The 26,693-nt window shown below is 43.5% G+C and overlaps 1 protein-coding gene across 4 annotated transcripts in view; it reads left to right on the top strand.

The window, feature by feature from the left end:
* Window positions 1-26,693, top strand: part of dlg2 (discs, large homolog 2 (Drosophila)) — an 861,897-nt gene that overhangs the window by 243,968 nt on the left and 591,236 nt on the right. For all 4 annotated transcript variants that reach the window (XM_067986281.1, XM_067986283.1, XM_067986282.1 and 1 more), the window contains one exon: window positions 26,151-26,315. In XM_067986281.1, coding sequence (XP_067842382.1) covers window positions 26,151-26,315 — 165 coding nt within the window. The remainder of the gene's footprint in view (window positions 1-26,150; window positions 26,316-26,693) is intronic.

The raw sequence follows: 26,693 nt of genomic DNA, 5'->3' as shown, positions 1-26,693 counted from the left end.
AGAGCAACTTCCGGGTTTCCGCGTTTAACTGCACATCTGCGGTCGTTGAAAGTTGCTCTACCATTTGCACTGAAATAACGGTGAGCCCTGTTAGCCTTGCAGTTATTTTCACGTAAAATCCGGCCCATTGAGTAAGGCAACTTATTGACTCAACATTTAATTTCACCCAGGTATCTGCAGATGTCATGGTGAGAATGCCTTCAGGTTCTGACTATGCATCAGTCTCTTAATTTTGCCCTCTGATACTACCATCCTTGGTCTCAGGGAGTGGGATAAAGTACAGTGTAATGGTGGGATAGGAGAGTATTTGGGGGGAGCATATGTGAGGTGCACGATGGGTGTGTAGGTGCTTTTAGCAATCTTTTGGGACACACGTGGATCCTCATGACTTGACTTGCTTTGGCCAATCATTTGAGGACATTAATTCGTTTCTGGTGCTATGTTGCCACCTGTGAGGTGGTTGAGGGAGCACTCACTGCCTGCATCACCTTTTATGCGCCTTCCGATCTTGAGTGCCAAAGAGTTAAACACTCCCTTCCCTTATTTCTGCCAATATTTCTCTATGGAGTCATCAGAAAAATGTGGAGTCCTCACCACAGCAGATACTCCCAATACTGCTACTCTTCCTGCCATTGCAAGCTGTTTTCTGCTCTCTCTCTTTACCTCCAATTCAAGTGCTTCTTGCCCTTTAATCAGCTGCAGCATTTTAAATAATTGATTTACCGCTGCTGGGGAGGGAATCCGAGTTAGCTGCAGAGAGAGTTAAAATGAACCTTTTGAATCTTAACCAGCAACTTGTACAATTACAAACCAGTCTTTTACCTTACAAAAATATTAAGCCACAAGGTAGATGGTGGCTCCAAGATTTAGGAGCGATTTTCCTGGCCAAAAGTGCACTGTGCCTGTGCAGGCTCAGGTGCCGTTGCATAACCTGTCCTGGTTTATTAACTTGGCTTGGGGGCATCTTTGTTGCAGACCTGTCCCCTGACAACATCTAGCCCGAGAAAATTGGGAAAAAAATTGGAGTGCAATTGCGGCAGTGAGAAGATCCCAAGGCTGAAGTATGAATTGTGTTACTTATTAAGAAAATGTTTAAAATCTTATCTTCTAGGTCCTCTTTGGCTTGCTGCTAGCTCCCTATAGTCCTGCAGTTTGAACATTTGTAGTGTAAGCCCAATGCCAGACCAACCTATGCCTGGATATTCCATGGCCTTCGGAATAGGATGTTGAAGCAGGAGGGCCAGGAAAGCCAAAGCGCGTGATGGGCCTGCAGTTATTGCAGGCACAGGGCCAGCCCCCCTCGAGCAGTCTTTAGTCAATCAAGCTTAACTCATATACGTTCTATATTTAAAGCTGTTGAACATGGTGGGGGTTAAATTCATTAATTTACAATCATTCATATGATTCCTGCGAGCAGCCAGGCCTTGCTGCGATGTTGGGTGGCTGCTCACCAGCAGGGGGGCCCCGATATCGCGGCTAGGACCACTTAAAGGCAGCCTACACCTCTTAAAGGCAGTCTGCACCTCTTATTTACAAAATATAAGATATGGGTCCACATGGAGTTTGAACGGAGACCAGACATCACACACGTAAAACGCAGATGCAGGTCCCGTCCCTATGTTTACAAACTATTGGGTTATGTTAAAACATTGAATAAAGGTTGTGTACTACTAAATCCCACATCCTCCAGTCTGCACGGCAGACCTCACCAATCTGCCGATCTGAGTTTATACCAGGCCTGCAAGAGACTGTGCACCAAGGATCTCTGATGATGCACTAGAGGCATCCTATATCTGCACTCACTCGTTTCAAAGCACTGAGCTTCTTCCTACACAGCATCCATGTTCGTGGTGCTGTGTGCCTGGCATTGACATCGTCTCCTATTGTCTTCCACTGCCTTTTGAGCATATGTCCGGAGGGCCTCTTGCGGGGGGCAAGAGGCCCTCCGGACATATGCTCAAAAGGCAGTGGAAGACAATAGGAGACGATGTCAATGCCAGGCACACAGCACCACGAACATGGATGCTGTGTAGGAAGAAGCTCAGTGCTTTGAAACGAGTGATCAAGGTGAGGGAGGTCAACTGTCAAATGGCATCTCCTACCAACTGCACCACTAGCTGCATCCATTGGTCCATGCACTCGACCCCCATCACCCAAATACCAACAAACTCTTTCAATCAGCACTCAACTCTTCCAATCAGATGCTTCCTCTCACCCTCACACATTACCATTGTTGTAAGCTGCACACCCACAACTCACAGGTCACACACACTGGCAGCTATTCAACCATAACAGGCATATCAGTAAGTCTTAGTAAAGGAAGATGTAGTTGAGATACTGGATGGACTAAAAATTGATAAAGAGGAGGTACTGGAAAGGTTAGCTGTACTTAAAGTAGATAAGTCACCCGGTCCGAATGGGATGGATCCTAGGTTATTAAGGGAAGTAAGGGTGGAAATTGCGGAGGTACTGGCCATAATCTTCCAAACATCTGTAGATACGGGGGTGGTGCCAGAGGACTGGAGAATTCCAAATGTTACACCCTTGTTCAAAAAAGGGTGTAAGGATAAACCCAGCAACTACAGGCCAGTAAGTTTAACCGTGGTTGTGGGGAAACTTTTAGAAACGATCGTCCAGGACAGAATTAGCAGTCATTTGGACAAGTGTGGATTGATTAGAGAAAGCCAGTACAGATTTGTTAAAGGCAAATTGTGTTTAACTAACTTGGTAGCGTTTTTTGATGAGGTAACAGAGAGGGTAGAAGAGGGCTATGCAGTTGGTGTGGTGTATATGGACTTTCAAAAGGCGTTTGATAAAGTATCCATAATAGGCTTGTCATCAAGATTGAAGCCCATGGAATAAAGGGGGCAGTAGCAGCATGGATACTGAATTGGCTAAGTAACAGAAACAGAGAGTAGTGGTGAACAGTTGTTTTATGGATTGGAGGGTGGTGTACAGTGGTGTTCCCGAGGGGTCGGTGCTGGGACCACTGCCTGTCTTGATATATATTAATGACTTGGACTTGGGTGTACAGGGCACAATTTCAAAATTTGCAGATGACACAAAAGTTGGAAGTGTAGTGAAGAGTGAGGAGGATAGGGATAGACTTCAAGAGGATATAGACAAGTTGGTGGCATGAGCGGACACATGGCAGATGAAATTTAATGCAGAGAAATGCCAGGTGATACATTTCAGTAGAAAGAATGAGCAGAGGCAATATAACCTAAAGGGTACAATTCTGAAAGAGGTACAGGAACAGGGAGATATGGGGGTATATGTACACAAATCATTGAAGGTGGCAGGGCAGGTTGGGAAAGTGGTTAAAAAAGCACATGGGATCCTGGGCTTTACAAATAGGGGCATAGGGCTCAATTTTAGGAGGCAATTGCAGGTGCATTGGGGTGGGGGGGGGGGGGCGGTGGGGGGATGGGTGGCTCCGGAAATCCCGTTCAGGTTTGGAAGCCGGCTCCAACCCGCCCACCGCTTTTGATTCACACCAGGCGTCAAGGGCCGGATCAGGGAAAAAGAAACTAAATAAATTAAATAAAAAACCATAGAAGGAAGTGAAAACACAAAATGAACCTACTTTTGCACCCTGTTCCGATGTCCGATGTTTCCCTCTCCGATTTCCCACTCTTCACCACTCCCCGATGTCCCACTCTTCACCCTCCCGATGTTCCCCCCTTCACCCCCGATCATTTCCTCTCCCCCCCCGATCTTCCCCACTCCCCCGATCTCCCACTCACTCCCCCCCCGATCTCCCACTCACTCCCCCCCAATCTTCCATTCTCCCCCCCCCCCCGGATCTTCCACTCTCCCCCCCCCCCCACCACCACCCAGTCTTCCAGTCCAGTGCCGGATGGCGTCTCGCTCTCTCTCTTTCTCTCCCCCCCACCCCCCAACCTCACGTTGTAGCTCCTGATGGCAGCCAGCCTGTCAATCAGGTTGGCTGCCGGGGGCGAAACCCGGAGAGGACGTTAATCATCAGCAATCAACATGCGATTGCGTCGGAAACGGTAAGTTTTGTTTATGCGGGTTTGTCATGCGCACCTTCACCTCCCCGCTGCCAACCTGCCACCATTGCAAAATTGACCCCATAGAGTACAAAAGCAAGGAAGTCATGATGAACTTTTATAAAACACTGGTTCGGCCACAACTGGAGTATTGTATCCAGTTCTGGGCACCGCACTTTAGGAAAGATGTGAAGGTCTTAGAGAGGGTGCAGAAGAGATTTACTAGAATGATTCCAAGGATGATTTAGTGACATGGATAGACTGGAGAAGCTGAGGTTGTTTTCCTTGGAACAGAGAAGGTTGAGAGGAGATTTGATAGAGGTATTCAAAATCATGAAAAGTCTAGACAGAGTCGATAGCGAGAAACTGTTTCCATTGGTGTCAGGGTCAAGAACCAGGTGGGAATAGATTTAAGATGATTGGCAAAAGAACCAAAGGTTAAATGAGGAAAAATTTTTTACGCAACGAGTGGTTAGGATCTGGAATGCACTGCCTGTGGGGGTAGTGGAGGCAGATTCAATCATGACTTTCAAAAGGGAACTGGATAATACTTGAAAGAAAAAAATTTGCAGGGCTGCGGGGATAGGGCGGGGGAGTGGGACTAGCTGGATTGCTCTTGCATAGAGCCGGCACCGACTCGATGGGCTGAATGGCCTCCTTGCATGCTGTAACCTTTCTATGACTCTATCTCCCAAACATCTTGCAGGACACTCACCGACACATGTCCCACTTTCTTGCAGGCGAAGGTGGCACATAACAGGAGGCAGTAAGTGGCAGTGGCTCCATGGAACATGAACCTGCTGTCCTCTCTCAGGATGACAGCATTCCTGTCCCACCACTGCCACTCCGCCAGTGCCCTTGCTGTTGCCTGTCAGCTAGCCAGCCCACTCACTGTAGAGTGTTGAAAGTTTATTATAGGAACATAGGCAGATAGGAACAGAAGTAGACCACTTAGCCCCTCGAGCCTGCTCCGTCATTCAATGAGATCATGGTTGATCTGTGACCTATGAGGAGAGGTTGAGTAGATTGGGACTCTACTCATTGGAGTTCAGAAGAATGAGAGGCGATCTTATTGAAACATATAAGATTGTGAAGGGGTTTGATCGGGTGGATGCGGTAAGGATGTTCCCAAGGATGGGTGAAACGAGAACTAGGGGGCATAATCTTAGAATAAGGGGCTGCTCTTTCAAAACTGAGATGAGGAGAAACTTCTTCACTCAGAGGGTAGTAGGTCTGTGGAATTTGCTGCCCCAGGAAGCTATGGAAGCTACATCATTAAATAAATTTAAAACAGAAATAGACAGTTTTCTAGAAGTAAAGGGAATTAGGGGTTACGGGGAGCGGGCAGGAAATTGGACATGAATTTAGATTTGAGTTTAAGATCAGATCAGCCATGATCTTATTGAATGGCGGAGCAGGCTCAAGGGGCCGATTGGCCTACTCCTGCTCCTATTTCTTATGTTCTTATGTTCTTATGTTCTAACTCCATGTATCCGCCTTATTGTCATATCCCTTAATACCTTTGGTTTACAAAAATCTATCTATCTCAGATTTAAAATTAACAATTGAGCTAGCATCAACTGCCGTTTGCAGAAGAGTGTTCCAAACTTCTACCACCCTTTCTGTGTAGATGCGTTTCCTAACTTCACTCCTGAAAGTCCTGGCTCTAATTTTTAGCTATGTCCCTAGTCCTGGTATTCAAGTATAGAGGACCTCCAAAAACAGGTACAAATGCATCAGCAGCCAGAACCAATAATCCAGCAACTAACCTGTAACTCCTGCATGATCCCTTTAAATAGCGCTGGTGGAGGGTCCTCCATGCTGTTTACGACCTGTTCAGCTGTGCGTGGCTAAGACAGTGTGTTGGCTAGAGCGTTGCGTTCCAAAATTGTATCTGTCCCTTTAAATCAGCATTGTGCACTGATCTAACGCATATTCTCCCTACTTTACATGCTGCCGGCGTTCGTTATTTGCGCGTGTGCAAACCCCTTTACCAAGATGGTGTCTGCTGCACGTCATGCTAGAAGAGTGCGTGCGCATTGCGGACGCCATTTTGGGTCCTTAGGAGGCCGTGTAGCGCCTACAAAATTGGCCGCACACGGCCCAATTTATAGCCCGGTGAATGTGCTGATAGCATGACATACCTGAAAAATTAAAACAGCAAAGGAGGTGTAAGTTTACACTATTATATCGTCTCATATATGTTCAGCTCTTACAATATAACAGTACCCGGTCTTTTTTTTGGTAGTTAATTATCAGGACATATACTATGTTCTACCCAAACTTAGATTTTAATTTGTATTGCAATAGTTAGTAAAAGTTCTCATTTTTGATATCCTCTGAATATTGTGCATGATTGTAAAATTGTTGCAGTTTAATAAAAACAACAGCATTTAAAAAAAAATCTATCATCAAAGTAAGTTCAGAAACAACCGTACAATTTGAGTACTTGTGCCCATGTTGTGGTTAGAGCTTTGACTAAAACTAGGGTTGCCAATTCTGGTTGGATTTACTTCTGGAGGCTTTGATCATGTAACGTTTGATCATGTGACACTTGCCCACAGTTTGCAAATGTTATTGCATTTACCTTATAAAGGTTGAGACCTTGGAATTGAGTAACTTTGCTCGCATTTTTGCGCCAGCAGCTGTTGTGCAAGAAGTTCCAAGAACCAGGAGGTCATCCACAAGCAGGTGAAGAAAGTACACATGAAAGTACAGGTGCCAACCATGAATGAGAAGTGCAAACTCTACTTTTCTCCTGTGGTTGATAACAGCTGTGCCCAGGAGCTTCATCTTCCATTCCGGGAGACTCCTGGACAATCCGGGAAGGTTGGCAACCCTAACCAAAACACAGTGCATGAATAAAACCGCTGAGCTGTGTTATTTGATCTTTGACCTCAATGAACAACTATGTGGTAGTATCATCTGTCTTTATATCTGCCTGCGCGTCAATCCATCAAAAAAATTAAGAACATAGGAAAGTATGGAACGAGAATTAGGTCATCTGATCCATCAAGCCCATTATTTGCTATGATGATAAATCATGCACAATATGCTTTATAATGGACTTTATTCAATTAATTTAATCTTCTCAGTAAATGTTCTTCAAACTTTTTCCTTGTCCCTAAAGGTAAATCTAACAAAATTCCAAACTATCTATCTAAACGTACATTCTCATTATACATCCCTGAATGGTTGCTTTTTTGACATTTCCATAATCCTGGGAACTCAGGAATCATTGGCCTGGATTTTCCTCTGAATTACCACCTGTTTTAAGACGCTCGACAGAGTAAAATGGGTTCTTGAAGGCTGCAACCTTAAATCCACCAATGCGTAACTAAGGTCAAATAGGCATGGCTAACCCATCCGCCCAATTTCCTCCAACTTCTGCCCCAAATTGGTTCCAAATAATTACCGCCACTATATAAGTAATGGCAGGAGCAGCAGGCGGAGACCACACTGAGGAGGCCATTTTGTTTGCTGCGACTGAAGGTTGGTGTTACTTTGCCTGCATATTGGGATATATGGGATATACTTGGGATATTTGGGATATATGTTAATTGCTGCCTGAAGACCTGCAGCTCATTTCCACTCAGAGAACTGCATTGTCTGTTCCAGTCAAGATCACCATTGCCTTGAATTTCGTTAGTTCTTTGGAGGTTCAGTCAAGACTTTTTGCCGCAAGTTTCACTCAGCTTTGCTTAAAGTACTGCTTTGCACTGAGAGCAAGGATTTCTCAATTTGAATGCCTATATCCACTCAATAGATTCTACAAACCAAGAAGGTCTTACTTAGGCTTTTCTGACCATCAATGCTTCAGAAGGCTGCTCTTCCCCCCACCCCCTCCCCAGAGATTATTTGGGATAAATGTTAATTGCTGCCTGAAGACCTGCAGCTCGTTTCCACTCGGAGAACAGCATTGTCCGTTCCAGTCAAGGTCACCATTGCCTTGAATTTCTTTGTGTCTGAATCCTTTCAGGTAGCATCAGGTGACTTTTGTCGTATTAGTCATGCAGCTGCTTACCATTGCTTCAAGAAAATCACTGATGTTCCACTCAGGAGGGGTGAGCAGGTCATATCCTTCCCAATGGAAACAGAGAAACAGAGAGAGCTATCCAGTTCTACGGACTGGCAGCGTTACTACAAGTGCAGGGAGCAATTGATGGAATGCATGTGGTACTCAAAGCCCCATACTTTATGAATAGGAAAGGCTTTCACCCTATTAATGATCAGCTAGTGTGCAATGCCAATCACCTTATCCTGCACATCAATGCCTGATACCCAGGAAGCTGATATAATTGCTTTCATCATGCAACCATCCACCATTCCAGACCTGATGACTCGAAGCCGTGTATTAGGATGGTTGATTGGTGGTCAGGGCTACCCCCTGTAGTTATAGCTGATGACTCCAGTATAGCTTACATAGACAGAGTGGGACAACAGATACAATGAGGTCCATGCCACTATAAAAAGTGTCATAGAGCAGATCATAGGAATTATCGTCTCATTTTAGGTGCTTGGATAAATCTGGTGGAACCCTGCAATACAGCCCGGCAAGAGTCTCACAAATTGTAGCTTGCTGAGTTCTGCATAATATCACAAAGAAGAAAGGCTTGCCCATTGTGATCATCTATATCTCTCAATTCTGTTCCTCATCTTTAAAACAAATGTCTATGAACTTTTGTGCCCATCAAGTTGAAGGATGTCACGAATGGAACAGTTTTCTATTTCAAGCACTCATTGGCATCAACAAGCAGTCGCAGTTCAGTTGTAGCATAGCTAGTTGCAGAGTATAGTTTTTACTACTTTCCCGACAATGTGCCTTAGCCCTAACCTCTGAACTGCAACTCGTAGTACTGAAGTGTGACATTTCTACTTCTCACACCCAGCTATTCTAGTGTCCTTTCTAATTAGTGCTGTGGGGAAGGGTTTACACTAATTTGGCAGGGGGATGAGCACCAGGATGTAGCATTGGAAAGGAGAAACAAGGTGCACAAAGGATTGGGAGAGACAGATAGCACTAGGGTAAGAAATAGTACGGTATTAGGTGGGATCAGACAAAGAGAGAATACAAGAAGGTTGAAGATAGGTTTACAGTGCATGTGTGCAAATGCATGAAGCGTAGTAAACAAGGTTGGTGAACTGCAGGCGCAAATAGTCACATGGGAATATGATGTCGTGGCAATAACGGAGCCTTGGCTCAAAAAAGGGCAGGATTGTGTACTAAATATTCTGGGATATAAAGTGTTCAGGAAAGATAAGGAAGGAAAGAAAGGAGGGGGGTGGCAGTATTGATTAAAGAGAATATTGCAGTGCTGGAGAGAAAGGATATCCTGGAGGGGTCAAGGACAGAATCTATTTGGTTAGAGTTAAGAAACAATAGAGGTGCCATTACACCACTGGGTGTATTCTATAGGCCACCAACTACTGGGAAGGATATAGAGGAATAAATTTGCAGGGAAATGACAGAGGTGTGCAAAAGCCATAGAGTAGTGATAATGAGGGACTTCAGTTATCCGAATATAGACTGGGATAGTAACAGTATAAAGGGCAGAGAGGGGAAGAATTTCTGAAGTGTGTTCAGGAGAACTTTCTTGATCAGTACGTTTCCGGCCCAACGAGGAAGGAGGCATTGCTGGATCTGGTTCTGGGGAATGAGGCGGGCCAAGTGGAGCAAGTGTCGGGAGGGGAACATTTAGGGAACAGTGATCATATTATCATAAGGTTTAGATTAGCTATGGAAAAGGACAAGGAGCAATCTAGAGTAAAAATACTTAAATGGAGGAGGGCCAATTTCACTGGGTTGAGAATGGACCTGGCCCGAGTAAATTGGATTCAAACATTGGCAGGCAAAACTGTAATCGAACAATGGGCAGCCTTTAAAGAGGAGATGGTTCGGGTACAGTCTACGTACATTCCCATAAGGGGGAAAGGCAGGGAACCAAAGCAAGAGCTCCCTGGATGACGAAAGAAATAGAGGGTAAGACGAATCATAGAATAATAGAAAGGTTACAGCATGGAAGGAGGCCATTCAGCCCATCGAGTCCGCGCCGGCTCTATTCAAGAACAATCCATCTAGTCCCACGCCCCTGCCCTATCCCCGTAGCCCTGCAAATTTTTCCCTTTCAAATACTTATCCAGTTCCCTTTTGAAGGTCATGATTGAATCTGCCTCCACCACTCCCTTGGGCAGTGCATTCCAGATCCTAACCACTTAATGTAAAAAGAAAATTTTCTCGTGTCATCTTTGGTTCTTTTGCTAATCACCTTGAATCTATGTCCTCTGGTTCTTGACCCTTACACCAATGGGAACAGTATCTCTCTATCTTCTCTGTTTAGACCCTTCATGATTTTGAATACCTCTATCAAATCTCCTCGCAACCATCTCTGTTCCAAGGAGAACAACCCCAGCTTCTCCAGTCTATCCACGTAACTAAAGTCCCTCATCCCTGGAATCATTCTAGTAAATCTCTTCTGCACCCTCTCTAAGGTCCTAAAGTGTGGTGCCCAGAACTGGACACAATACTCCAGTTGTGGCCAAACCAATGTTTTATAAAGGTTCATCCTGATTTCTATACTTCTGTACTGTATGCCTCTATTTATAAAGCCCAGGATCCCATATGCTTTTTTAACCGCTTTCTCAACGTGCCCTACCACCTAAAATGATTTGTGCATATATACCCCAGATCTCTCTGTTTCTGTACCCCTTATAGAGTTGTGCCCTCTCGTTTATATTGCCTCTCCTCGTTTTTCCTACTGAAATGTATCACTTCGCATTTTTCTGCGTTAAATTTCTTCTGCCACTTGTCCGCCCACGCCACCAGCCTGTCTATATCCTCTTGAAGTCTATCACTGTCCTCCTCACTGTTCACTACCCTACCAAGTTTTGTGTCATCTGCATATTTTGAAATTGTGCCCTGTACACTCAAGTCCAAGTCATTAATATATATCAAGAAAAGCAGTGGTACCAGCACCGACCCCTGGGGAACACCACTGTGCATCTACCTCCAGTCTGAAAAACAACCGTTCACCACTACTCTCTGTTTCCTGTCACTTAGCCAATTCTGTATCCATTTTCCTACTGCCCCCTTTATTCCATGGGCCACAATCTTGTTGATAAGCCTACCATGTGGCACTTTATCAAATGCCTTTTGAAAGTCCGTACACACCACATCAGCTGCATTGCTCTCATCTACCCTCTCTGTTACCTCATCAAAAAACTCGATTGGGTTAGTTAAACAGGATTTGCCTTTAACAAATCCCTGCTGGCTTTCCCTAATCAATCCACACTTGTCCAAGTGACTGTTAATTCTGTCCCCGATTATTGTTTCTAAAAGTTTCCCCACCCTGAGGTTAAACTGACTGGCCAGTAGTTGCTGGGTTTATCCTTACACCCTTTTTTGAACAATTCTCCAGTCCTCTGGCACCATCCCTGTATCTAAGGATGATTGGAAGATTATGGTCAGTACCTGTGCACCTTCCACCCTTCCTTCAGCAACCTAGGATGCATCCCATCCGGACCGGGTGACTTATCTACTTTAAGTACAGCTAGCCTTCCTAGTACCTCTTCTTTATCAATTTTTAGCCCATCCACTTTCTCAACTAAATCTTTCTTTTCTGAGATTCTGGCAGCATCTTCTTCCTTGGTAAAGACAGATTCAAGGTACTCATTTAGTACCTCGGCCATCCCCTCTGCCTCCATGAGTAGATCTCCTTTATGGTCCCTAATCGGCCCCTCCCCTCCTCTTGCTACCCGTTTACTGTTTACATGCCTGTAGAAGACTTTTGGATTCCCTTTTATGTTGGCCGCCAGTCTATTCTCATACTCTCTTTTTGTCACTTTTAATTCCTTTTTCACTTCCCCTCTGACATTTCTATATTCTGCCTGGTTCTCAGTTGTGTTATTAACTTGACATCTGTCATTCGCCCCTTTTTTCTGTTTCATCTTACTCACTATCTCTTTTGTCATCCAGGGAGCTCTGGCTTTAGTTGCCCTACCTTTCTGCCTCGTGGGAATGTGCCTAGACTGTACCTGAACCATCTCCTCTTTAAAGGGTACCCACTGTTCAATTACAGTTTTGCCTGCCAATTTTTGATTCACATTTACCCGGGCCAGATCTGTTCTCATCCCATTGAAATTGGCCCTCCTCCAATTGAGTATTTTTACTTTAGAGTGGTCCGTGTTCTTTTCTAAACCTTATGATACTATGATTGCTGCTCCCTAAATGCTCCCCCACTGACATTTGCTCCACTTGGCCCATCATTCCCTAGAACCAAGTCCAGCATACCTCCTTTCTTGTTGGGCTGGAAACGTACTGGTCAAGAAAGTTATCCTGAATACATTTCAAAAATGCAGAAACAAAGCATTCTAGGTTGTTGAGGGAAGTAAGGGTGGAAATTGTAGAGGTACTGGCCATAATCTTTCAATCATATGGGGGTGGTGCCAGAGGACTGTAGAATTGCAAATGTTACACCCTTGTTCAAAAAAGGGTGTAAGAATAAACCCAGCAACTATACGCCAGTCAGTTTTACCTCAGTGGTGCGGAAACTTTTAGAAACAATAATCCGGGACAAAGTTAAAAGTCTCTTGGACAAGTGTGGATTAATTAAGGAAAGCCAGCACGGATTTGTTAAACGTAAATCATGTTTAACAAAGTTGGTAGAGTTTTTTGATGAGGTAACAGAGAGGATTGGTGAGGACAATGTGGTTGATGTGGTGCATATGGATTTCCAAAAGGTGTTTGATAAAGTGCCACATAATAGGCTGGTCAGCAAAGTTGAAGCCCATGGAATAAAAGGGGCAGTGGCAGCATGGATACGAAATTGGCTAAGTGACAGGAAATAGAGAGTAGTGGTGAATGGTTGTTTTTCAGACTGGAGGAAGGTATACAGTGGTGTTCCCCAGGGGTCGATACTAGGACCATGCTTTTCTTGATATATATTAATGACTTGGACTTGGGTGTACAGGGCTCAATTTCAAAATTTGCAGATGATCACAAAACTTGGAGGATAGTGATAAACTTCAAGAGGACATAGACATGCTGGTAGATTGGGCGGACATGTGGCAGATGAAATTTAATGCAGAGAAGTGCGAAGTAATACATTTTGGTAGGAAGAATGAGGAGAGGCTATATAAACTAAAGGGTACAATTCTAAAGGGGATGCAGGAACAGAGAGACCTGGGGTATATATGCACAAATTGTTGAAGGTGGCAGGGCAGGTTGAGAAAGCGGTTAAAAAAGCATAAGGGATCCTGGGCTTTATAAATAGAGGCATAGAGTACTAAAGCAAGGAAGTTACGATGAACCTTTATAAAACACTGGTTTGGCCACAACTGGTATACTGTGTCCAGTTCTGGGCACCACACTTTAGGGAGGATGTGAAGGTCTTAGAAAAGGTACAGAAAAGATTTACTAGAATGGTTCCAGGGATGAGGGACTTCAGTTACATAGATAGACTGGAGAAGCTGGGGTTGTTCTCGTTGGAGCAGAGAAGATTGAGAGGAGATTTGATCGAGGTGTTCAAGATCAGGAGGGGTCTAGACAGAGTAGATAGAGAGAAGCTGTTCCCATTGACAGAAAGGTCGAGAACAAGAGGGCACAGATTTAATGTAACTGGCAAAAGAACCAAAGGCGACATGAGGAAAAACTTTTTTATGCAGCAAGTGGTTATGATCTGGAATGCACTGCCTGAAAGAGTGGTGGAGATGGATTCAATTGTCGCTTTCAAAAGGGAATTGGATAAGTACTTGAAGGAAAAAATAAAATTCAGGGCGACGGGGAAAGGGCAGGGGAGTGGGACTAGCTTGATGTTCTTGCTCGGGCTCGATGGGCTGAATGGCCTCCTTCTGTGCTGTAACCATTTCTATGATACCACTGCCAAACTGCAGAATATCTCAAATGTTATATCCTACACAATGTATCCTTAACTGGTTGCCTTTCTTGGTATGACAATTCCATCGTTATGGCAGCCCAGAAATCATCATATTCTGCCAATCCTTCAATCATCTTTATTTGTAGTTATCCATATAACTTGCAGTTTCACTCTTAATCATAGATTCATCAGTTTTTTTTTAAGTTCGCAGAGCTTGCACTGCTTTTCCCGAGATTCTGTATTACATATCCTGTATTCTGCTGGGGTGAGGGGAATCCCTATTACCTTCAAGACCTGTTTCATGCTTATTTATTTTTCATTTGATTTTTCTAGTTTTGCTTTCCCAATCAAAGTTAAATATGTTATTCATTCCTCTCAATATTTTGAAAACTTGGATTGTCCAAACATGGACAAAAGAGCTGAATTCCAGAGGTGAGGTGAGAGTAACTGCCCTTGACATCAAGGCAGCATTTGACCGAGTGTGGCACCAAGGAGCCCTAGTAAAATTGAAGTCAATGGGAATCAGGGAGAAAACTCTCCAGTGGCTGGAGTCATACCTAGCACAAAGGAAGGTGGTAGTGGTTGTTGAAGGCCAATCATCTCAGCCCCAGGACATTGCTGCAGGAGTTCCTCAGGGCAGTGTCCTACACCCAACCATCTTCAGCTGCTTCATCAATGACCTTCCCTCCATCATAAGGTCAGAAATGGGGATGTTCGCTGATGATTGCACAGTGTTCAGTTCCATTCGCAACCCCTCAGATAATGAAGCAGTTCGTGCCCGCATGCAGCAAGACCTGGACAACATCCAGGCTTGGGCTGATAAGTGGCAAGTAACATTCGCACCAGACAAGTGCCAGGCAATGACCATCTCCAACAAGAGACAATCTAACCACCTCCCCTTGACATTCACTGGCATTAACATTGCTGAAACCCCAATATCAATATCCTGGGGGTCACCATTGACCAGAAACTTAACTGGACCAGCCATATAAATACTGTGGCTACAAGGCCTGAAAGACGGGCGCAACACATACCAATTTCTACCCCTATGCCCATGAAGGTTGCTAGCTCCAAAACATTAAGTTACCTTGCTACAAAATCCACCAACCTGCCTACTCACCATATCTTTCAATCCCTTCTCTCTCCATAAATATATTTAATTGTCTCTGGAACTCATTCAAATTAACTACTTAGTGGCCTTTCCTAATGACATTCTACAACTCAATTATTATTTAGGCGATTAATTTTGCCTGTTTCTCCTTCTTACTCCTAACTTCATAATTTATAATTTGTGTCCCCTGATATTTGAACACTTTACCAAAGCGACCAGTTTTCCTGGAATCTCTTAGGAGATTTTTAAAAGCAGGCAGAGAAGTGGCAAGAAGAAATGGTTGAGGAAGAGAGTACTAGAGTTTTGCAGTAAGCCATTGGAGTTTGGCAAGGATGGGGATGATAAATGAGCAGATTTTTGTAGGAGAGAACTCAGGACACAGAATTCTGGATTAACTGAAGTTTTTGAAGGATGAAGGCAGGAGATTGGGGAGAAGGGCAATTAAGAAATGAATCCTTAAGGTGACGATGGTGTGGATGAGGGTTTCAGCAGCACAGAGAGTGAGGTAACAGCTTAAGCAGACAATGTTCTGGAGGTGGAAGAAGGTAGTCTTGGCAATGGATCGAATGTGGGATAGAAAGTTCTCCTAAGAGTAAAAGAGAACTCTGAGGCTGTTCACCACTGAGCTCAGACCAACAAGCAGCTAGGTTGATGGAGTTAATGCCAGAAGCATGTACGTGCATATGTTGCTTGTGCTTCATGTTGTTGTTATGCGCTGTGCATGCTGCAGTCAGTTTTCTCAGGCATACAGCAGCCAAACCAGCGTTCTTTAAAGGGATGTCTGGAGGCTTCCAACATAAAGGTAAGTAAAATTATACCTGCTCCCCCTTGCAACCGACAAGCTGCCTCCAGAGCTGTGACTGGCACTCACAGCTTGTCGATACCATGCTAATGAGGCTGGCAGACCAATTTCCTATGGCCCTACCACCAGTCTCTTTAGGCGCGCGCAGCATGCGTTGCACCCAGATCGCGCCCCGACTCTGTACACCACCAGCTGGCAAATTTACCCACTTAGCCAAGTTATATAGTTTTTGAAAACTTTTTCCAAAGAGTTAAAATTTTGAATTATTAATATATTTAATCTACATAACAAGAGGTCAATATTTTTCGTATCTTCCAAACGTACCATTTTATTTTTATTTTTTCCCTATTGTTTTTTTAAAAAGTCTCTAATTGCAGATAAGGAACTGAAACCTTGAGGGCTAGGAAGTGCTGCTTTAGAACTAGATCTAACCTGTACTACCAAGGCAGTCTATAGAGGGATTCGTCAATCCATTCTAAATACACAGCTCATGGCTTATGAGTTTTGACAATGCTCATTTTACATCTTAAAAGAAGGCTGAACTAGTCCAGGCTTTGCAACATGTCCTGAAATGTAACTTAACACCTTAAAAAGTAAAAAAAAATTGGATGCTAATCTGTGCAGTGCAATGGCACATCAGTGAAAAGTAGTGCTTTTATGTGGGGGCAGGAGACAGATATGAAAGATTTTCTAAATTGGTTGATTTGATGTGGATTCGCTCAAATGAGAGGTGAGCCCAAGAGAATTTTTTTAAATTAAGATTGCCTATTTACAGTTGTGCATTTGCTAACAACAAATACTCAGTCCATCATTAGTGGGATTTTAGAACCACTAGAGAAACTAGTCTTTAGTATTTGCATATCATTTGCACATTGAAGTGACAATTGGGCTATGCTCAGGATCTTCTGATCTACTCTAAATTCAGAATGTAGTTTTTGTGAAATATAGTGGTCTGCTCAGTTAAAATGAACTTTTCACTCACATCTGGCTCTGTATCGAACATGCATGGTCTTTGCGGCCTCCTGTTTAGACCATGTATCCAACCTTGACAAATACGGTATCTTCGTTAATTCAGGTGGCATTACTTAAATTTGTGATTCTCCTCCTGGAGTTGTAAGTATCAGGTATTGTACATTTACACCATAAATGGGTAAAAGTGGACATTTCACTCAAATGTATCATTGTAGTAACTTATGTATATTTGTGTTCACTGTTACATGTTTGTGATATAAGCTATATAAAATCGTACACAGCAGAGCAGTAATATTATGAACAAGACGAACTGCTTTGCTGATGGACAACCCAGTATTCATTTGTTCAGCATCTGATAGGTATAGCGACAGTAGTTATAAATGGAGTATACCTCCTGTATAATTAGTGTCTAGTTCTAGGAGAAATGATGGCTTCAGTCTGATACTGTGATGTGTACTCTATATTCTGGTGCTGCTGTCTGTGCAGTTCTTGTATCCCTTTACTGTGATGTATTGCCCTTGTTATACCTAGCTTGCTGGCACAACGAGGAAGATTAAATAATGTTGCCTTACTTGTGCTTGTCGCATAAGCTGGCTATACACAATTGGATGCTCTGTGCAAAGAACCACTGCATCATTTGTATCCCCCACTCTTTTTGCCAAAACACAGACCATAAAAACAAATGGTGCATAAATCTAGCATTGATGCCAAGGGGTTTCAACTTCAAACTGACACTGTGCAGTGTAAATCGGTATGAAGGCCTGACCTAACTACTAAGAAAAATGGAGTGAGTCCTTCTTCCAGGGAGTTTCACTTCACTTTGCTCCAGTATCAGGTCAGGCCCTGACTCTTGTTTCAGCGTGCATTTACACTATAACTGCAGCATTGGTACAAAGCTAAACCTCTTTACAATGATGTTACAGTTGTGGCTTGAATGCATCATGAGAGAAAAGAATAAAAAAAGGAGAATGAAAGTAAGGGAGAAAAAAAAAACAAAGCATGAGCGAAAGAAAACAAAAGCCCAGAGAGAGAGAAAGAGGAGACAAAGCACGAGAGAGAGAAAAAACAGACAGAAAGAGGCGTGGGATAAGAGGCGAAGGATCACTATAACTGTTTTGCTTTCTTCTATTTAATATCTTTGAGTTGAGACTCCATTTTTAAAATGCTTTTCCACCCTTCTCGATATAATGATTTTTGTTCAGTGCACTATTTGAGTCTGGTATGGGAGGAAGACAATCTGCTCCCAGGCTTTGTCTATACTACTGCGAAACTGGACACCAAGAGGATCTCAAATTTCTTTTATTTTAGCTCATTTGTGTGAGGAAATTACTCCTTTTTTTATCTTCCAACAGCATTGCTGAAGTGTGGAACTTAATGTAGGGAATTGCAGCCATAAAAACGAGCTGAAGTCACTCACAAGCAAGTAAAAGGTGAATTCAATCACGTGTAGCACCAGGACCAAACCCATAACTAACTATTTGAGATGCGGATGGTTCTCCATTTATAAAAACTATTATCGATTGAGAAATCACTTATGAAAGCACACTGTGTACTGAAGGTATTAGATACAGTTGTGCTGATTGGACAGCTTGTGTAGCAGGAAATATTTGTTTAAATTCTGATATTTATTAGTGGAAGGTTTAAATCAGTATTGTAGTTGTAAATGGGCCATCATTGACCATGAGACCAACTTGAGTCCAGAACACTTAAAAATCGTATAATAATAAATGTGGTGTGGAACAGGAGCTGGACGCTGCAAGTATGTTTACAGGAAAAACTTTACAGAGTTGCATCTTTTCTTCTACCTCTTGACTGCACTCTGGTGGTAAGAGGCTGTCAAATGGCAATAGCAGTACTTTTACTTTTACAGTATATGCCACGTGATTTATAATATGTTCCTTGTCAAAAGCAGGTAGGTAGGAAGGGGGGATTGGATTGGGGGGTTGGAGAGAGAGGATGACAGTGGATTTTACAAGAGATAAATGAGAGCAGTTTTGAAAAGGAACAAATGATGTTAACAGTATTGGGTTGAGGAAAGATAATGGAGTGGCCAAGAGATCAGGTGGTGAGTGGTCGAGCTGGGACGGAAGGGGTCAATGATCAGGTGGTGGGATCCCTGGAGGAGATGAATCTGATGAGGGCTGATGTGGAGATGGGAAGTGCCAGCCAAATACTGTGGAATCAGGGCTGTGGTAGGAAATAACTGCTGAGGGTTGGAAGTATGGTGGGAAGGAGGAAGCTGAGGTAGTTGAGGGATAGTCTCAATTTTGGAGATGAAGAATCTGTGAGCTTCTTGTAATTGGCATTAGTGATGATGGAGGGTATTGGGGAGGGAGGTTGAAGGAGGTGGAAAAGAAAAGTTTGGGGTTTTCCTTGCCCTCCAAGGTGATCCTAGAGTAATAAGGGGAATTGCAATATTATTTCAGGTGGACAGGCCACATCTGGCGATGGATAGCCAAGTTAGCCATATGGCATGTGTGCTCAAGCCTGTGACTTTCTGGGTTGGGGATATGAAGGTGGGTGTTTTACTAGAACTCTGCAATATGAACTCTTTGGGGGAAAAATTGGTTAAGGGTCCGTTCTGGGCGATGTTAGCATGATGCGCTAACACCCCGCTCCCAACGGACCCTGGGCAGGCAAGACGCAAGTTTGGTCCCAAGGGAGCACTTACTTGTAATCGGCGTTCCTTTCCAGGCCTTGCACATGGAATGAATGCAATTTGCACTTTCCACCACCAGAAGGAGCTCCATCTCTTAAAGGGAAGATGTTTCTTAGAAATCTCATAAAGGTAGCTTGTACCTGTTATTGGCTGAAAATAACAGTCTACTGTCTGTATGGAGTCTGAACAGAGATCAGAAATTGCACACGTAAAACATAGATGCAGATCCCATCCCTATGTTTACACACTGATGAGGTATGTTAAAACATTTAATAAAAGTTGCGCATTATTAAATCCCACATCCTCCAATCTGCACACCAGACTTCACCAATCTGCCGATCTGAGTTGGTATGCCTGAGAGAGCGCATGCACCAAGGTTCTCTGCTGATGCACTATAGACTTGGGTGCAAGAGGTGGACAGAAGGAGGGACATCCTATATCCGCAGCGGGAAGGGGGTGGGGGGCAAGAGGCCCTCCAGACATATACTCAAAAGTGGGAGGCAGCGGGGGACGCAGTCAATGCCAGGCGCACAGCATCATGAACATGGATGCAGTGCAGGAAGAAGTTCAATGCTTTGACATGAGTGGGCAAGGTGAGTGAGGTTAACTGTCAAGTGGTGTCTCCTACCAACTGCACCACGCACTACACCCCCCATCCCCCACATACCAATAAACTCTTTCCATCAGTACTCAACTCTTCCCATCAGATGCTTCCTCCCGCCCTTACACTTTACTACTGTTTCAAGCCGCCCACCCACAACTCACAGGCCACACACACTGGCAGCTATTCAACCATGACAGGCACATCACCCAGGCACACGCCTCGCTTTCTTGCAGGAGAAGGTGGCACATATCAAGAGGCAGCAAGTGGCAGTGGCATTTAGCCCCTTGAGCCTGTTCCACCATTCAGTGAGATCATGGTGGACCTGTGACCTAACTCCATATACTCGCCTTAGCCCCATATTCCTTAATACCCTTGGTCCACAGAAATCTATCACTCTCAGTTTTAACATTCACAAGTGAGCTAGCATCAATTGCCATCTGTAGAAGAGCATTCCAAACGTCTCCCACCCTTTGCGTGTAGAAGCATTTCCTAACTTCACGTGCTGGCTCTAAATGTTAGGCTATGTCCCCGAGTCCTAGTATTAATCCAGCAACTAACCTGTAATTCCTGCATGGTCCCTTTAAATAGTGCTGGTGGTGTGGGGGGGGTGGGGTCCTCCAGGCACTCTAAGACACGTTCAGATGGTCGGGGTTAAGACTGTGCGTTGAGTTGAGCGTTAAGTCTCAAAATGGGGTCTATCACTTTAAATCAGCGTTGCACACTGATTGAAGCCATTTTCTCCCTACTTTACATGATTCCAGCTTTTCTTATCTGCACCTGTGCTAACTCCTATACCAAGATGGCGTCTGGCGCACGTAACGCAGGAAATGTGCATGCGCATCCAAGACGCCATCTTGGATGTCAGAGAGGCCGTGTAGCACCGAAATAACGGGCACCACACAGCCCAATTTAGCGCCCTTCAGCTCATGCTCTGTGAGACTGAAGAATCATTTAATGTTTAGAGTAATGAAAAAATATTAGAAATAATATATACAAAATACATTTTTAAAAGTTATTAAAACATCTATGTTTTGTTGCCTTTATCTTGTAAACTTATTTGTTTTCCATTACCTTTGCCAACTCTTTGTACAATTTAGAGCCAGGACCCATGTTATTTAAAATCCATCATTAATTAATTGAAATTTGGTTATTTTTTCCAACTAATTAGAAGGTGGATAAAGAAATGTAACCTGAATATGTAAAAAGGAGACCACACTGGTCCAGGTTAACACAGCCTTTATATTCAATGCATGGAACTCATGAATCCATTGCTTAAATTTTGTACACTGGTTCCCCATTTATTATAAATCCTTTATTGCAGTGGGACCTTTATTGTGTCTTTTATATTACGTACAACTATTTATCAGCTGGGTGTGAGCCACACCTGTGAGAGGTGGATTCCGCTCAATTTTCCTGACCCAAGCCATTCGCATGGCCCGGGCACGCTCCCAATACACGTCTGCTCAGATAGGGATTTGCGTCAGATCAGGGGGTCAGAAATAGAAGAATAGCTGCAGGCCAAGTGGCTGGCATTGGGGTCTTACAGCTGCAACTGGAGGTAACAAGCAGAAGGCTTGAGGTCTGAAGATCATCATGGGGGAGAGTATGGAGAAACCAACATACGAGCTGCCATCTTGCATCTTTGGGGTGCTCCCACGACTCCTGTGGAGCAACCTAATGCAGGCCTCACCGCCAGTTTTTTGGGACACCCCTCCATTTGTCTCCCCATGGACATACTCCAAGGAAAGTGAGGCAGGAGGGCAGGGAATCCCCTCCTATCTCATTTGAATCCCTTCTTCACAACCTTATATATCTGTACTGCCACTTTCAGGGACCTGTGCACATGCACTCCAAGGTCTCTCACTTCCTCTGCCCCTCCTGTTTATTGCGTATTCCCTTTTACTGTTTGCCCTCCCTAAGTGCATTACCTCACACTTCTCCGGGTGAACTCCATTTGCCATTTTTCCGCCCACTCCACCAACCCATTGATATCTTCTTGGAATCTACAGCTACCCTCTTCACTATCAACTACACGGCCAATTTTTGTGTCATCTGCAAATTTGCCAATCATGCCCCCTACATTCAAGTCCAAATCATTAATATATACCACAAGCAGCAAGAGACCCAACACTGAGCCCAGTGGCACACCACTGGAAACGGATTTCCAGTCACAAAGACATCCATCGACTTTTACTCTTTGTTTCCTGTTACTGAGCCAATTTTGGATCCAATTTGCCACATTTCCCTCCATCCCATGGGCTTTTACCTTTCTGACCAGTCTGCCATGTGGGACCTTGTCAAATGCCTTACTAAAATCCATGTAGACAACATGCGTTGGAGGCGGATTGGGATTGGGTTTCTGGTTTTTGAAATTTTAACCCCCCTCGGCCCTCTCCTGCCCAATTCCCCCCTTAGTGTTGGATATATATGAGGTGGACAATGACGGTGAATCAGAGGAGGGTGGCCCTTAGCAAAGTTGTGGCACTATCGAGTAAAGAAACTACCCAAAGAGATGGGAGACAACTAGTCTATAAGAATAGTAGAGTGGTCATAATGGGAGATTCTGAGAGTCAGGGCTATAAAACAGGCTTCTTTGCAGTTGAGACAGGGGGTTGCAATTGGTATGTTGCCTCTTTGGTGCCAGAATGCCAGACATCATGGAACAGGTAGAAAAACTTCTGGAAAGGGAGAGAGAGCAGTCAAACATAATGGTCCATGTTGAAACCAATAACTTAGATAGATGTTTATTTGAAGTCTTACAGAAGTATTTAAGGAGTTAAGCACCAGACTGAAAAGCAAGACCTCAAGGTTGGTAGACTGCAGATTGCTTCCTGTACCATGCATTGAACGAGTTGAGGAGAGGAAGATTAGGAATGTCAATGTGTGGCTGCACAGCTGGTGCAAGATGAAAGGATCACACTCTTGGGGCATCAGGGTGAGTTCTGGAGCCACAAAAGACTATACCAAAGTGATGGCCTTCACCTGAACCAAAGCAGCGCTAATATTCTTGTGGAGAGGGTAAATAGAGCAATGGGAGAGAATATAAAGTGATATGACAAGGGTTTGGGGAAAGTCTAAGTTTGAGACTAGAGAGGGAGAGCAGAGTTACTAAAGTTAGTGGAATTGAAGCAGAAGGCTTAATTGAAATAAATAGTGAGAAAATATTATCAGAGAAAGATGCTATGAGATAGTGAGAAGTTTAAAACACTGATTTAGAAGGGAATATCATAAAATTAGATATGAAATCAGGGTCAACATTTCAAAGAATTGGATTTAGGATTGAGTGGTACATATGTGAATGCACAAAGCATTTAGATCAAAACTGGAGAGTTCGAAGCATTATCAACTATAGTGAGATATATAGTAGCTATAACAGAGATGTTTGGACAGATCCAGAAATTTAATATTCCTGGTTGAAACATTTTTAGGAGAGATATGGGGGTAAATTTTAACATTGAGCTGGGAAGGGACCCAGGGGGAAGCTTTCCAGGGGTGAAACCCGGAAGGTAAGTGGGCGATCGTGACCTTAATCAGGCCAATCAATTACACTTCTGGGTTTTGCGCCCAGCAGTCAGGCTGTTGGCAGGAAGGCCTGCTACAGCAGGCCGCAGCTGTGGATCGGAGGAAGGAAGGGAGGGATCATAGGCCAGAGAGAAGATCGGAGGGCAGAGGAAGAAGATCGGAGGTCGCTGGAGGTCGAGTGAAGAGTCAGAAGTAGGTGGGGGTCCACGATTGGGGTCGGGGGTCCACCACTTGTCGGGGGGGGTGGTCGGCCGATTGCAGGGGTACTGTTGGCCAGGTGAGCTTGATGAGCCTGGATGAAGCACTCCTGCTCCTCCGGGCCCACAAGCAGTGCAATAAAGGCACTCACATCATGGATCTGGCCCTTTCCGCCTGCTTTCACCTGACGTGAATTGGAAGCGATGGGAAACTCGAACAGGTAAAGTTAAATTTGTTTTATTATTCCAATACACAAAATATTAAGTACCTCAAGTATCTCATTGAGGTACATTACCCTTTAAAGTATCAGCCTGCCAGCTTTAAGTGTAGGCAGGACTTCCTGGTGTCTGCTCACCACATGCACACAAACCTGCCTGGGTTAAACCCGGAAGTAGGCATGTTGGAGCCGGGATGCGGTCCTGCTCTGAAAACAGAGGATTTTTACTCCCACCCGTTCTTGGGGGTTAAAATTTACCCCATGGAGTGAAAAAGGGGGTGGGGCAGCAATATTGGTAGAGGATTCTATCAGAGTGCTAGAACTGAAGGATTGCCTGGGGGTTGCATTGAGAGAGAATCCATATGGATAAAGTTAAAAAATAGGAAGTAAAATGGTGCAATTCTCACCAAACAGTGGAGTTGTCTGGAAAATTCAGGTATGCAGTATAAGAGGAAATGTAGCGACGTGGATAAAAAGTTCGATGTCTGACAGGAAACAGAATTAAAGTGAATGGGTGCACCCCAGGGATCAGTGCTGGGTCCATTTTTATTCTTAGTATATTTAGATTGTTTGGAGTTGCGCATAGACAGCATAATATCAAAATTTGCTGGCAACATAAAACTAGGGGATTTCATAAACAGTGAGGAGGTCTGCACAAGACTGAAGATATAGACAGCCTGGCAGATTGAACTGGCAGGTGCCAAATGCAATTTAATGTTAGTATACACTCAGTAGAAAGATGTTGATTGGTGTGGATGACTAAACAGAACAACCTAGAGGTTGAAATACATAATTCCCTGAAAGTGCAAGAAAGTGGTAGACAAAGCTACAAAAAAGACCAGCAGCATTTTGAGTTTTATAAATAGGGGCAAGGAATACAAGCATAAAGAAGGAATAATAAATTTGTACAAAACTTTGGCTAGGCCACAGTTAGAATACTGGCCTGGAATTTCCTGTGTATTTACACCAGAGACACGTGCAATTGGGGTGCAAAGCAAATGCATGGCCTAAAAGATTCCAGAATTTTGAGTTAAGTGTGTAAGTACAATTCGGCCAAATCTCCTCGATCTTTTGCGATCGTCTATCAATCTCTCCGCCCAAATGCATCTCTGCCCATAATACTGGCCCATTACAGATGCGACCTTCGTGCAATTGCTCTTTTTTAGAGGCTCTCTTCAAATGGTGACCAGATTTTAAGGTGCACAGGCACCCATAGTCACCTGAAGCAGGTGCAAATCAGCTGCGTCAGGAAGCATTGAAGCCATCCGCGTCCTGTTACTGCAGACAGACATTTTACAGTTGAATTTAGAAATAAAAATGGCTCTTTTGCTGTCTCTACCCCTGCTTGCTATTATAATGGAGGAGGAGGAGAAGCAGGAGGAAGAGAACCAGGGACAGGAGGCCCCGGAGAGTGAATTTAAAACTGAGGTTCGGAGAAACTCTTTACATAGAGGATTGTTGGAACATGGAATGCTTTGCCACAGGAAGTGGTTGAGGTAGAGGCCATTGCATCTATTAAAGAAAAATTGGAGAAATATTTAAAGTAGAGGAAGATGTAGGGCTATGGGGAGTGAACAGGCCAGTGGGATTAGTTTTGGATTGCTCAAACATAGAGCCGGCACAGACATGATGGGCTGAATGACCTCCTTCTGTGCTGTTAACTTTGATGGTTCTATTGTTACGTGGCTGCATCAGGAATTGAGAGAATGTTATTTTTTGATATAATATTGGAGTAAATATATATAATAGAGTTTGTGAATTGGGCAAAATTCAAAGTATGCAAATAGGTACATTATTGTACAGTCGGAAAATAACATGGTTTGATATTGCTTAATATTGGTACACGTCATAGTGAAATAAATTTCGGCTTGCCTCCAGGTTGCTGAAAGCAATACTGCCACTTTCTGGGTAAGTATTGTTATTGATGGTCACAGTTCAGACTCTCATAACTTCTGTAAAAGAAATCATTTGTGTTCAACCAGTTTATTTACAGCATGATGATAGCAAAGTTAAAGAATCGATTGTATCTTGTTTAAGTTAACACAGTTCAGTGTTTGTAGCAAAATTATAGAATGGTTTGTACCTATTGCAACAAAAAAGTAAAAAATTGAAACTAAAGGTCAATTTCCAGTGCTTTTCCAGTTCATCCTACTTCATTTAATTTCTGTTGTTTTTTTTAGAAGTATCACTATCAAGATGAGGATACACCACCACATGATTACAGCTTACCACAGCTAACCAACGAAGTCAAAGGCCCTGAGCTTGTTCATGTGTCCGAGAAGAATTTATCACAGATTGAGAATATCCTTGGATATGTGTCACATGCTCATATTTCTCCATTAAAGGTTAGTCCATCTATAATGAGCATATCCTTCAGAATCAACAACAATAAATTTTGTAATGGGAAACTACCTTTAACGTGTTTAGAATTCTTTAATCTGCCGAGGAACTTATTCACATTGTGAAAATTCTGTATTCGTCAGTAATACTGTAAAGTCAACTAATCAAGCCAAATCTTACATTTTAGCCCATACTGATTTGTTTAAAAAGTAAGTGAAGTTTCCTGCCAAGTTGAAGTAATTTATTTTAAATTAAATTCCACAAGCTTTCGAAGCCTCCGAAAGCTTGTGGAATTTAATTTAAAATAAATTTGTTGGACTATAACTTGGTGTTGTAAAATTGTTTACAATTATATTTCACATGGCCAGGGAGATGGGACTTAA

Source organism: Heptranchias perlo, chromosome 6 (genome assembly GCF_035084215.1).
Source record: "Heptranchias perlo isolate sHepPer1 chromosome 6, sHepPer1.hap1, whole genome shotgun sequence".
Taxonomy (NCBI): domain Eukaryota; kingdom Metazoa; phylum Chordata; class Chondrichthyes; order Hexanchiformes; family Hexanchidae; genus Heptranchias; species Heptranchias perlo.
This window is presented reverse-complemented; position numbering and strand designations above follow the sequence as displayed.